Source organism: Cupressus sempervirens, chromosome 10, assembly GCF_028749045.1.
Source record: "Cupressus sempervirens isolate cs-2001-9-10 chromosome 10, ASM2874904v1, whole genome shotgun sequence".
NCBI classification, from domain to species: Eukaryota; Viridiplantae; Streptophyta; class Pinopsida; order Cupressales; family Cupressaceae; genus Cupressus; species Cupressus sempervirens.
The window spans coordinates 89,196,585-89,209,860 of record NC_143127.1 but is presented as its reverse complement, the minus strand read 5'-3'; the positions used below and the strand labels follow the sequence as shown (position 1 = coordinate 89,209,860).

The following is a 13,276-nucleotide window of genomic DNA, read 5'->3' as shown; positions in this document are numbered from 1 at the left end:
ATTTTCATCCACAATATGAATGTAGATTTAGGTATATTTTCATCCACTTGATTAATGTGATTATGCATCCAATTTTATACTATATCACATTAACCTAAAACTATATTCATCACAAGAATTCATAATTCATCATACTTTTAAATATTGTATTAATTTACATCATAAAGAACAAAGTAACACATTAAAATAATTAAATGACTTCCTTTATCCTTGCACATAAAAATAAAATAATTATTATAATCCTAATATTGAATATTAAAACCATTAATTTTATAAATCTCATCACTACGACAAGTATCACAAAAACAATTAAGAAATACATATAATAGCACATAGATTTACCATAAAGGCATAATGTAATGCACTTTATGAAAACAATCTCATTCTAAATCAAAACAAAAACATGCAAAAACCTAAATGGTGGAACCTTGGCCCTAACCACCATTTAGCTATACATAAATCTATACTAAAAAGCCAGTTTAGACAAGCATAAAGTGACTATAATAAAACGACTATATTCTTGAGATTATCACTTAACAAATGTATGTTGCAGTTGTATCATGTAATTTGTCTTCCACATTTGTAAGATGGCTCGTGTAATTTCTTCCTCTGGTTGGAAAACCAATTTTCTATTTGCTTTAGCTCCAGCCCTGTGCGTCTCACGAATTCTACTTTGTCATTCTTCTGCAAAAGTTTCAAACAATGATAAGCATGAATAATACTTGATTATCAAATCTATTATGTCATTCTTCTGCAAAAATTACAAACAATAATAAGCATGAATAATGCTTGATTGTCAATTCTACTTTGTCATCCTTCTGCAAAAACTAGAACGATAATAAGCATAAACACTACTCGATTTTTTTCATTTATAATACATTTGAAAGCAGCACTAAAGCTTAAGATAAACATTCAATTACCGAAGGATAAGGATTGACTTGATAATTCTTGTCCCACCATTGCTGAAGAATCATGGTAGCTTCCTCTGGAAGCCTTGAATACTTTCTAGTTCTTTGAGCATTAAACTCTTCCTTGAGTTCTTTGGTGACCTTGGATATTTGGGTCAGTTGATATTTTGCTAGACAATACCCAAAACATGTTCATGAATGACTCAAACTAAAACCTGAAATTGTTTTGATTAAAGATAAAAAATGATTTTGAGGGATCTGAAACTCTTTAGAGAAAAACACTGCCTATTAAAAATCATATTAAACTAGCGAAAATCTGAAATTCTGTTACCAAATTTGGGTAATGGAGATTCTTTTAAAGCAAATACTTACTGATAGGTGGCTGCTTTCTTTCTTCCATCATTGCATGTATTTTTGCATGAAGTTTGATTTCCATGTCCATTGTTTCAGAGCTCACTCTGTTTCTGATCCCAGAGGGGTCTCTCATTCTTATCACTTCCGTGGTTTTTTCTACTGTTTTAAGAAAGCCCTGAGTCTCGTTGAAAATCTTATTCATTTCCTCTCTTTGAGAATCCAGCAAGGTACAGTAGTGTACCTAGAGATTTTATTGAATCAGTTTAATTTGTTAGTAAATGGTGAGATTTTCTTGAATCAATCTAATTAGCAAGGAAATGGTGAAAAAAACTAGCTGAGAAAGGAGACCAAGAAGCTGGAAGGGTAAAGATAAATACCATGAATTGGTCCAGGTCAGGATGAGATCCAATTGCAATTGATTTTGTGGACAATGTTCTGTACTGCTCTTCAAGCTGATCCAAATGAGGTACTACAGCTTGATCTGCCACTCCAACCTAAGTAGATGCATATCCAATTATTCATTATCAAAATGCACAATAAGATGGTCTACTGCATCTAAAATATAAGAGTGGGAGAACATAGAACAGTTTATGTTCACTTGCATAGAATAATAGTTCGTGGAGTGCCTAAATTTGGAGACAGCAAGGGTGCGGTGGGAGGGTGTTAATGATATACAAATTGAGGTGAATTAAAATCTTTAAGACAAAATCTGCAGTATAACATATCTGTGAGAGCCCCACGAAACGCAAAAGCAGTTTTCATGGGGCTAAAGTTGCAATCAGTGTGTAATAGCATGCGCCATAGAGCAAGCGATCTGTGGTATCCATAGTGGAGGTGGCAAAGCTGGTGGTGCTATAACCAGAGAGTTTCCTGAAAGGGGACCTAAGGGCATAAATTTGGAGACTGCAAAGGTACAACAGGAGGACATATTGAGGTGAATTGAAATCTTTAAGACAAAATCTGCAATATAACAAATATGTGAGATCCGCATGAAACATAAACTAGTTTCCATGAGGCTAAAGGTTGCAATCAGTATGTAATGGCATGTGGCATAGAACATGCCATCTGGGGGTGTCCGCAGTGGAGGTGGCAGAGGTGGTGGTGCTATCAAAGCGCGTCTCCAAAGTACCCAAGTCTCAGAAACGTCCCCAAATTAGGGAAATGGGGTTTTTATTGACAGGGGGAGGAAGGAGGGCAGCCCATGGAACAGTGAAAGAAACAGAACTATGCTAAGGTTAATCCTGTAAAATGATCAGTATTGACTATTTATAGGTAACCCAATGTGCATTATGTTATGTACCTAGATCTACAAGAATACCTTAGAGCACTCAATGTGTCCAGTGAGAAACCTCATGAAGAGTGGATGTGAGTAGATGTGTTGTGCCTCAATCACATCCTCTGGACTTCCATGAAAGGTGTTGTTGGAAGCACAAGCACTGTCTCCAGAATCTTCATCTTGATCAATGTTCCTGCATCTCTTTCTCTCTTCCTCCATTGAAGGATTGATGTCATCAGTAGAGCTCCCTACTTCCTCAACAGCCTCATGAGGAGGAGGAGGTGGAGGAGGCGGTGGCGGCCTCTCAAGATAGAACACTCCATGTACAGCCTGCAAAGGCCTAAGCCACTGGGCCTGCAGTTCAGGTGCAAGAAACATGGTTGACAGCTCTTCACTGTTTTCAAACTCTTGCAGAGACAGCAACTTATCCACATGATTACATGGCTTTCTTCCTTCACGGACATTATTTGGGAGATGGGGATTCAAGTTATCCATTAATGATCTTTCAAAGATCTTAGTACATTACCAAGACATAAACATGTATGTCTAGGACTTTTTTAGTTGTCTCCAAGAGCAACAAAAGAATTTAGAGAATGGCTGAGCAAGAAATTTTTGAGACTCAAAAAGCAATGCTGCTAATTTTCTGTAGTGAGCTCAAACCCACAACAATTCTAACTAATGGAAATTAATGACAACACGAGCATTGTGATATAACCTTGCAACTATGATTCTTTCTCTAGGTAGGGAGCTTGGTTTATATTTTTCCCATACAAACCATCCATTTTACACTCTCCCTTACATTCAGAAGCTGAATGGTTGTAACGAAATTGTTCCTCTTCCTTCTGGGTTTGCAGGAAATTATGTGAGTAGGCGAAGAACGAACATTTCTATACATTTGTTAATCTTTTCCAACGTATGTTTGGTAAAGTTTAAGCGTTACAGATACCCACTTGTCTTCGTTTTGCAATGGGAAGCACACACGATCTTCCATTATCCAGTCCGATAACCAAGTGAAGCCTACATATGCTATGGTTTTCAGGATATTCCTTGAGGTGATTATGTTTTTAACACATTAATGTATAAAGACTAATATTTTTTAAAAGCTTTTCATTAGGGGAAAAGACTCACTTTGTGATTGTTTTTAAATTCTACTTCCAATGATATTCTTAATTATTACTTTTTAAGTTTTAAAAGAGACTAAAAATGAAAATAGTGTATTAATAGTCAATGACACATGTACTAATAGTCTATTAATTTTTTAACATTTTTGGTTGGTGATTGTCTCATTTGTGCATCATATTGGGATATTTCATAAAGACAAGTGAGAGATTTAGTCACAAACATAGCATGTATTAGGTGAACATTTTGAAATAACAATTTTTGGACCACTTTGTGCTAGACAATCCCTACAAAGAGATTGTGAATACCAAAAGCCCAAACTCAGTGTTTTCCCCTACATACATACATGCATGCATACATATAACTTTTACTTTTACTTGATATTAATATAGATAGGTCAAATTATATTTTTACAATTTACATTCATCTAAATATTTTTTTAATTAGACAACATAAAATGTATATAAAAAAAATTAAAATCACAATTTACTATTAGAGAATTAGAATTATTACATTGTCTCAAAATATATGTTTTTTAAAATGGTAGAGACATTTTTAAAAATGTTGTGTAAATGTTTCTATAGTATTAATATTTTTAATGGGTGATGATTATGTAGCTATGTCATATGTCATTTTTTAAGTAATAATTTCTGGAGATAGTAACCCCAAGGATATTTTTGTAGAGCCACCTAGCATTTTACAATAAGTTGTGGATTATTTCTATTCATTTATTTTTGCAAGTCTAATTTCAATTCATAAACTATAGGTGCCCACTAAAATAGGGAAAGGTTCAATTTTATCATTTTTCCATGACTGCATTAGAACACTCCACCTATTTAAATTAAAGCCAAAAAAATGCACTTAAGTAGTAGCATGGGGACATAGGATAAGTCTTCATGCAAGGGTCACAAATTCAACATAACAGTACTATCAAAACTCATCAAAAAATTTATATTTTTAAGTACCCAATAGATTGGAGAAGCAAGACATGAAATTGTAGAATAGTAAATAGGAAAAAATCATGTAAAAACTAAGAAAAATGTGGTGTTGAAAACTCAAACGGAGTTCATTAATTTGTTCTTTATATCTATTATAAGTTTGTTGACACACTCTTGGATGATATATTATTTATTTTTAAATATGCTTTATGATATGTCAAAGCATGAGTAATAAGATAGTCAACAATTGTATGGTTCTTTTATGTATCATAAATACTCCTCTATTTTTGAATTTGAAATCCCAACTTTTAGAGGCCATGGCTCTTTGATGATTAAGTCAACTAAGACGACTTAAATTATACATTATATTTTTCAAAATGACCAATGTCATAATAACTTGGTTTCTCCAATTGAGGTATTTTTTGACATTTTAAAAAAATTGAAATCATCCTTTAAAGCCTTGGCAATCATGTGTTTGTGTTATATAGCTCAAAATTAATATTTATTTAAAGTTAGGAGTAGGATGCAAGGTTAATGCCCTTTTCTTAATAAAGCCCCTCTTGTCAAACATCTTACAAGAGTAAATTAAATACAAACACTATCTACTATTTTCTATGGTTGATAGTGTTAACCCCAACTAATAATGTTTTTATTGTATGTAGAAGAGTCATATAAGTTGTTATGTTGTCATTGATGTCAAGCCTTAGTTGGTTCGATATTATGCTAATTCAGTGGAATACCATATCATTTGATTGATGAAGAGGACTTCATTGATGAAGAGAATTTGAAGGAAGTATAATGATGAAAGAGATGATAAGTATGGTATTCAAAGTGTACTTGAATGAGTTGGACTATGGCAGTATAATGTTGGTTTGATTATTTTACAATCATGTAATGATATGATACATGATGAAGATCATGTATATGCAATATATTTTGGTTGTTGAAAGAAAAAATACAATATTAAATGAGTTACTAAAGTTGTCATCACCAAACGACTAGCAATGTGTTAAAGTGTAGTGTTAACCAAGTAATTCCAATGTTAATCGAGTGATGTATTGCCCAAGTCAAGTTGTAGCATTCACTAAGTTTGAATAGGAAGAACAAGCTAAGAAATGATTAATATGAGGTCGACACTTGATGAAAATTAAGAATGTTCAAGAAGTTTAAAGAATAAATTCAAAGTTAGTTATGAGATTTACGACTAGAAACATGCAATGAAGATCTGATGAAGGAGACTTAACAAAATGGAGTTGAGTGCAAAGTTCAAGTTGTAACTATTTTTCAAGTGACTAAATTCATAGAATATGAGATCTATGATCATGATTAAGTGGCTAAATCTGGAAGAGTCTAGAATGGGGAAGTTGCCTATTTAAGGAGATGAATGAGATTATTTTTAGTTGTTAATGATGTAATGATAGTTGTTGATTAAGGTGGAATAAGAAGAAGATATAAGGTGAATTGAGTGGAATAGAAGTAGAAAGATCAAGCAAGAAGAAGTGATAAGTGATAGTATGAGTGTGTGAATCAGCAATAAGAAATCAGAAGGAAGAGATGGAGCGAAGTAGAGATCTAAACAAGAAAAGGTAGTGATAAACCTAGTAGATCACTTGACGATTATGTTCTTACCATTGTAGTAGATAAAATCTCTTAATTGAGTGGACCTAATAAGTCTTTAAAATCCTATTTGGTTGCATTGATTAGTGATGTTTGTAAGTCCTTTAAGCAAGCCACTCTTTAGAAATGTCAAGGAGTGATAAGATCAAGATGATCTTTTGTTAAAATCTTCTAAATAGGTCACACTAAAAATGTACATATAACTTTTAACAAGGTTGGCTCCTAAAAAAGCTCACTTCAAAAAAGTGAAATAGTTGGGTTGTTAGTTCCCAAGTGTTTTTCCCTTTATAAGGTTTCTAGATTAAATATTTGTGTGAATGCTTTTGTGTTAAAAAGTTTATTTTCATCTTACTTTTTTAATGTTGCAACTTGGTATAAGCTAAGTGGTTACTCTTTTACTCAGTATAAGTAAAGAATAGTGAGATAACCATTTGAAGTAAAGATTACAAGTTTGATTTGAGAAGTTGGATGTGGTTACTGAGTTATTGATAAGAATTTTTATGAGGTTTGAATTGGTACTAAAGTTTTTTAAAGGCTTGTAGAATAACTAGATATAACTAATTCACCTCTCCATCCCATCCTTCTCGGTTATCTAACAATTGGTATTAAATCATATTACTTGAACAAATATGTTTGAAGGGACTTGAGCTACAAAACTGAAAATGTATAGGAGAGAGGTGCCAAAGTTGAACAAGAAGAACTTCTCCTCATGGGAAAATACGATGAGGCTACATTTATCTAGAATTAGAGAAAATGCTATAAACTAGCCAGACAATGCATATGTTGCTCCTACCCTTCCTATGATTGTGGAAGAGATGGAAAAGAAGAAAGAGCATAATAGTCTGATGATTGAGATTGCATCTGCTCTGAATGATGCAAGTTTGATGATATTAAGAATTGTACTAATGCTAAAGAAATGTGGGACAAGTTGGCACTTGTACATGGTGGAGATGACAATATACTAAAAACAAGAGCAGAAAGTATGTGAGGAAAATCTAATTACATGAGAATGAAAGAAGGTGAAAATGTTATGCAAAATGTGAAACGAATCAAGGAAATTATGAGTGCTATCAAAGTTTTTGGAGTCATCATTGATATTGAATTTTTAAGTAAGGTTCTTAGAACTCTCTTACCCATATATGCTATAAAAGTATTTGCAAGTCAAGAAGTCAGAGCTATGTCTTCTAATGCTCTTACTCTTGATGGTTTAGTAGGTCATTTGACTACATTTGAATTAATTAATTTTAATAATAGTGTGCCTACACTTGAGAATGTTTTCAATACTTCACTAACCATTGGTAGTTCAAAGAAAGAAAAAAGTAGTAAAGATGAAAGTGAGTAAGGATCAGAAGATGTTAGGTGTTTCTTGCAAACAGGATACTGAGATGTGAAGGTAGATCACCTCTTATATGTTTTAAATGCAATGAAGTAGGTCATATTACTACAAGATTTCCTAACAAGAGAAAGAGTGATAGAAAATACAACAAGGATCAAAAATATAGAAAGAACAAAGACTACAAGGACAAAGGGAGGAAATCATGTTATATTTTTAAGGAAGAGCACATCGAGTCAGACACTTAAGATGAGTAAGAATGAGTAGAAGTAGTGTACATTGTTGTTAAAGAAGACCTTAATGAGGAAAGGTATAAGGATCATGATAAAGATATTATTTCACATATTAGTAAGAATGACACATGGATTAGTGATAGTAGATGTACACATCACATGACTTGAGACATTGGTAAGTTTGATAAAATTGAAGAATATGATAGTGGAACTATTAAATTAGGGAATGATTCCATGTCCACTAAAAGGTAGAGGTTCATTGATGTTAAATGATAAAATCATATGTGATGATGCATATTGGTTTCAAGGACTAAAATATAATATGTTGAGTGTTGTTCAATTGAATAATATAGGTCACAAGCTAGAGTTTCAAAATAGGAAAGTCAAGATCTATGATGATGATAGAAATCTGATTGGAACTAGAGAGAAAACAAAAGCTAATCTATTTTATTTTGATCCTACAGTTGATATGTGTTTGTTTGCAAAAGTTGAATATTTTTGGTTATGGTGAAGAAGCTATGTCATGTCAATTTTGAGAATATGGTCAAGGTCAATAGAAAGAGAAGAGTTAGAGGTTTACTGAATTTGTACAAACCTAAGAATGTTATGTGCAAACAATGTAAGATCGGTAAGATGACCAAGTCAAGATTTTCAAGCAAGACATATACTTCTAATGTCATTTTGGAATTAGTGCATATTGGTTTGTGTGGACCAATGAGATTAGATAGCTATTATGGTGACATATATTTCATTCTATTTGTTGATGATTATTCCAAGATGATAAATTTCATGTTTATGAAGTTGAAGTCACATGATTTTGAAAGTTCAAATAGTATAAAGCTAGACTTGAAAAAGAAATTAGTAAGCAATTAAAATGTTTGAGATCTGATAGAGGTGGTGATTTTATATCTTTTGAATTCACTAAATTTTGTGTTGAGCATGAAATTAAGAGATAGTTGCTAGCACCAAGGACACCAAAACATAATGGGATTGTTGAAAGAAGGAATAGGTCAAATGTGGATTGTGCAAGAACGCTGCTAATTGAAAAGGGAATTGCTCAAATATTTTGGAGAGAAGCCATTAGCACCACAGTTCACATTTTCAAGTTCCACTAAAGAAAGAAGAAAACAAGACACCTTTTGAACTATAGTATGATCATACACCTAATGTGATTTATTTCAAGATATTTAGAAGTAAATATTACAGTCATAAAGATGTAAGAAATGGAATATTTGATTCCAAAGGTGATGAAGTTATTTTCCTTGGTTATTATTCTAAGAGTAAATCCTATAAATCTTTGAACAAGGCTACTAACACAATTATTGAAAGTGTGACTTTAACAATTGATGAGTTTGAAGATATACTATGGTTTTTAGAATATAAGTACAATTGTCTATACCTTGAACTATGTGCAAGTCAAGAAAGGTACTCATTCAACACCTTTTGAGCTATGATATGGATACTCACCCAATGTAAAATATTTTGAGGTATTTGGAAGCAAGTGTTATATTCTCAAAGATTTTAGGAATGGTAAACTAGATTAACAAAGTTGTGGAAAGTGCAAATGTGAAATTTGATGAATATACAAAAGTGTATGAGGCTGAACCTATGAAGGAACCAAAAGAATACAAATCAATTGTATATGTTTATAAAGGTATGCCTACTAATGAAGATGGTATAAATCAAGTTGCAAACCAACAATACGTATCAATGACTATCGAGTCACATACTATGAATATCGAGTTGCATTCACAAACCAAGTTGCATTCAAGTGTTGAGTTACAGAATGAAGTTGAGGCACATTCTAATTATGATATTAGTGTACATGAAAGAGATGTCAAACTACCTAACAAAGATGTACATAGTGATTCAGAAGTTGAGAGACCAAATGAAGAAACCATATCAGAAACCAAGATTGTATAAGTATGTCAAGAGACACCACCTTGCTACACAAATCATTGGAGATAAAGATGCTAGACCAATAACAAGGAACAAGTTAAGAAATGATACATGTTTATTGAGAATGTAAGAACCTAAAACAATGAAAGATGCCTTAGAGTATGTGAACTAGAGTAAAGCCATGGAAGAGGAGATTGAACAAATTGAGAGAAATAAGACATGGACTCTAATTCCTAGACCAGAAGATAAAAATATGATTGGTACCAAGTGGGTAGAAAGAAAAAATTTAGATGAAAATGGTGAAGTCATAAGGAACAAGGTAAGATTAGTTTGTAAAAGATATGCACAAGAAGAAGGGATAGACAATGGAGAAATATTTTCCCTTGTTGCAAGACTAGAAGGAGTAAGAACTCTACTTGCTTACTCTGCATACAAAGGTTTCAAAGTTTATCAAATGGATGTTAAGTTTGCATTTTTGAATGGTATATTAGAGGAAGAGGTTTATATAGAATAGCCAAAATAATTTGTTGATGCTAACAACAAAAATATGGTATGTAGACTACACAAAGCTTTATATGGTTTGAAGCAAGCTCCAAGAGCATCTTGTGAAGATTGGATTTGATATGATTGATGATAGCAACAATTTGTACTTGAAAAAGAAACTGTTAATAAAGCTATTATGGTGAGATATATTTCATTCTATTTGTTGATGATTATTCTAGGATGATGAATTTCATGTTTATGAAGTTGAAGTCACATGATTTTGAAAGTTCAAATGGTATAAAGCTAGACTTGAAAAAGAAACTAGTAAGTAATTAAAATGTTTGAGATCTGATAGAGGTCGTGATTTTATATCTTTTGAATTCACTAAATTTTGTGTTGAGCATGAAATTAAGAGATAGTTGCTAGCACCAAGGACACCAAAATATAATGGGATTGTTGAAAGAAGGAATAGGTCAAATGTGGATTGTGCAAGAACACTGCTAATTGAAAAGGGAATTACTCAAATATTTTGGAGAGAAGCCATTAGCACCATAGTTCACATTCTCAAGTTCAACTAAAGAAAGAATAAAACAAGACATCTTATGAACTATAGTATGATCATACACCTAATGTGATTTATTTCAAGATATTTATAAGTAGATATTACATTCATAAAAATGTAAGAAATAGAATATTTTATTCGAAAGGTGATGAAGTTATTTTCCTTGGTTATTCTTCTAAGAGTAAATCCTATAAATCTTTGAACAAGGCTACTAAAACAATTATTGAAAGTGTGAATTTAATAATTGATGAGTTTGAAGATATACTATGGTTTTTAGGATATTCTTATAAGTACAGTTGTCTATACCTTGAATTGTGTGCAAGTTAAGAAAGGTACTCATTCAACACCTTTTGAGCTATGGTATGGATACTCACTCAATGTAAAATATTTTGAGATATTTGGAAGAAAGTGTTATATTCTCAAAGATTTTATGAATGGTAAACTAGATTAACAAAGTTGTGGAAAGTGCAAATGTGAAATTTGATGAATATACAAAAGTGTATGAGGCTGAACCTATGAAGGAACCAGAAGAATACAAATCAATTGTATATGTTTATGAAGGTATGCCTACTAATGAAGATGCTATAAATCAAGTTGCAAACCAACAACAAGTATCAGTGACTGTCAAGTCACATACTATGAATATCAAGTTGCATTCAAGAACCAAGTTGCATTCAAGTGTCAAGTTACAGAATGAAGTTGAGGCACATTATGATTATGACATTAGTGTACATGAAAGAGATGTCAAACTACCTGAAAAAGATGTACATAGTGATTCAGAAGTTGAGAGACCAAATGAAGAAACCATATCAAAAACTAAGATTGTATAAGTATGTCAAGAGACATCACCTTGCTGCATAAATCATTAGAGATAAAGATGTTAGGCCAATGACAAGGAAAAACTTAAGAAATGATACATGTTTATTGAGCATGCAAGAACCTAAAATGGTGAAATATTCCTTACAAGATGTGGACTAGAGTAAAGCCATGGAAGAGGAGATTGAACAAATTGAGAAAAATAAGACATGGACTCTAATTCCTAGACCAGAAGATAAAAATATGATTGGTGCCAAGTGGGTATACAGAAACAAGTTAGATGAAAATGATGAAGTCACAAGGAACAAGGTAAGATTAGTTTGTAAAGGATATGCACAAGAAGAAGGGATAGACTATGAAGAAACATTTGCCCTTGTTGCAAGACTAGAAGGAGTAAGATCTCTACTTGCATACTCTACATACAAAGGTTTCAAAGTTTATCAAATGGAGGTTAAGTCTACATTTTTGAATGGTATATTAGAGGAAGGGGTTTATATAGAATAGCCAAAATAATTTGTTGATGCTAACAACAAAAATATGGTATGTAGACTACACAAAGCTTTATATGGTTTGAAGCAAGCACCAAGAGCATCTTGTGAAGATTGGATTTGAGATGATTGATGGTAACAACAATTTGTACTTGAGGATAGAGAAAGGAAAAGGTATTTTACTATCTAAATTTTTTTTGATGATATCATATTTGGATGTCAAGATACTTTATGTAACGCTTTTGCAAATGAAATGAAGAAAAAATTTGAGATGTCTATGTTTGGAAAGATCAAGTTCTTTGTGGGTTTGCAAGTACATCAAATAAAATATGGTATATACATCACTTAGTCAAAGTATGTTAAGAAGATACTGAAATTTTTTAATTGGAGGATTCCAAGCCAATAAGTACACCTATGGTGACAGGACATAAATTTTCAAAGAATGATGATTCAACTAAGGTGAATTAAATATTATATAGGTCTATGATTGGCAAATTACAATATGCAGTACACAATAGACCTGATATTGCATTATCTAAGGAATAGTTGCAAGATTCTCTACTAATCCCAAGGAGAATCATTTGATGGTAGTAAAGAAAATAATGAGATATTTGAAAGGAATAGAGGACTATGGTCTATACTACAAGAAAAATGAGAGATTTGAATTGAGATCCTAAACTGATGTTGATTAGGCTGGAAATATTGATGATAGAAAGAGCACCAATGGATGAGCATTTTTCTTAGGAAAGAGGCCAGTTACATGGACTACAAAGAAATAAAATTGTATCTCTCAATCTACTACTAAAGTTGAATATGTTGCTACTGCAGTAAATTGTACAAACAATGTATGGATCAAACAACAACTCAAAGGTATGAAGGAAGAAATCATTGAACCTATAATACTTTATTGTGATAATAAAAGTGCTATAAATATATCATAGAATCTTGTAATACATACAAAAACTAAGAACATTGTAATCAAGTATCATTACTTGAGAGAATTAGTTCAAGGTAAAGAGATGAAGATGAAATATGTTAACACAACAAAGCAAATAGTTGATATCTTCACAAAAGCATTACCTAAGGATGCTCATGAGTATCAAAAAGGTAAAATAGGGGTGATACCCCTATCAAAGGCTATCTAAGAAGTATGAGGAGTGTCCTACACCAAACAAGTTGATTGACATATGTTACACATTGATACAATGGATCTTACTTTAGGGGTTGCCTAAAATAATCAAAGAATTGGA

The 13,276-nt window shown here is 32.3% G+C and overlaps 1 protein-coding gene across 1 annotated transcript; it reads right to left on the bottom strand.

The window, feature by feature from the left end:
* Positions 1 to 558: 558 nt before the first annotated feature.
* On the bottom strand, positions 559 to 3,033 carry LOC149532713 (homeobox protein knotted-1-like 1). The gene is made up of 5 exons (XM_089805753.1): positions 2,581 to 3,033; positions 1,640 to 1,756; positions 1,281 to 1,503; positions 921 to 1,078; positions 559 to 684 (listed from the first exon to the last, which is right to left on the bottom strand). The coding sequence occupies exons 1-5, from the start codon at positions 3,031 to 3,033 to the stop codon at positions 559 to 561; spliced, it is 1,077 nt and encodes a 358-aa protein (XP_089661879.1).
* Positions 3,034 to 13,276: the final 10,243 nt, after the last annotated feature.

Bases quoted from the DNA above. Each gene is read 5' to 3' on its own strand.
- LOC149532713 (XM_089805753.1), bottom strand. From the start codon at position 3,033: ATGGATAACTTGAATCCCCATCTCCCAAATAATGTCCGTGAAGGAAGA. The intron at 1,757-2,580 runs GTATTCTTGTAG...GCATCTACTTAG, and splicing joins GACACATTGAGTGCTCTAAG to GTTGGAGTGGCAGATCAAGC. The intron at 685-920 runs GTAATTGAATGT...AAACTTTTGCAG, and splicing joins AAGTCAATCCTTATCCTTCG to AAGAATGACAAAGTAGAATT.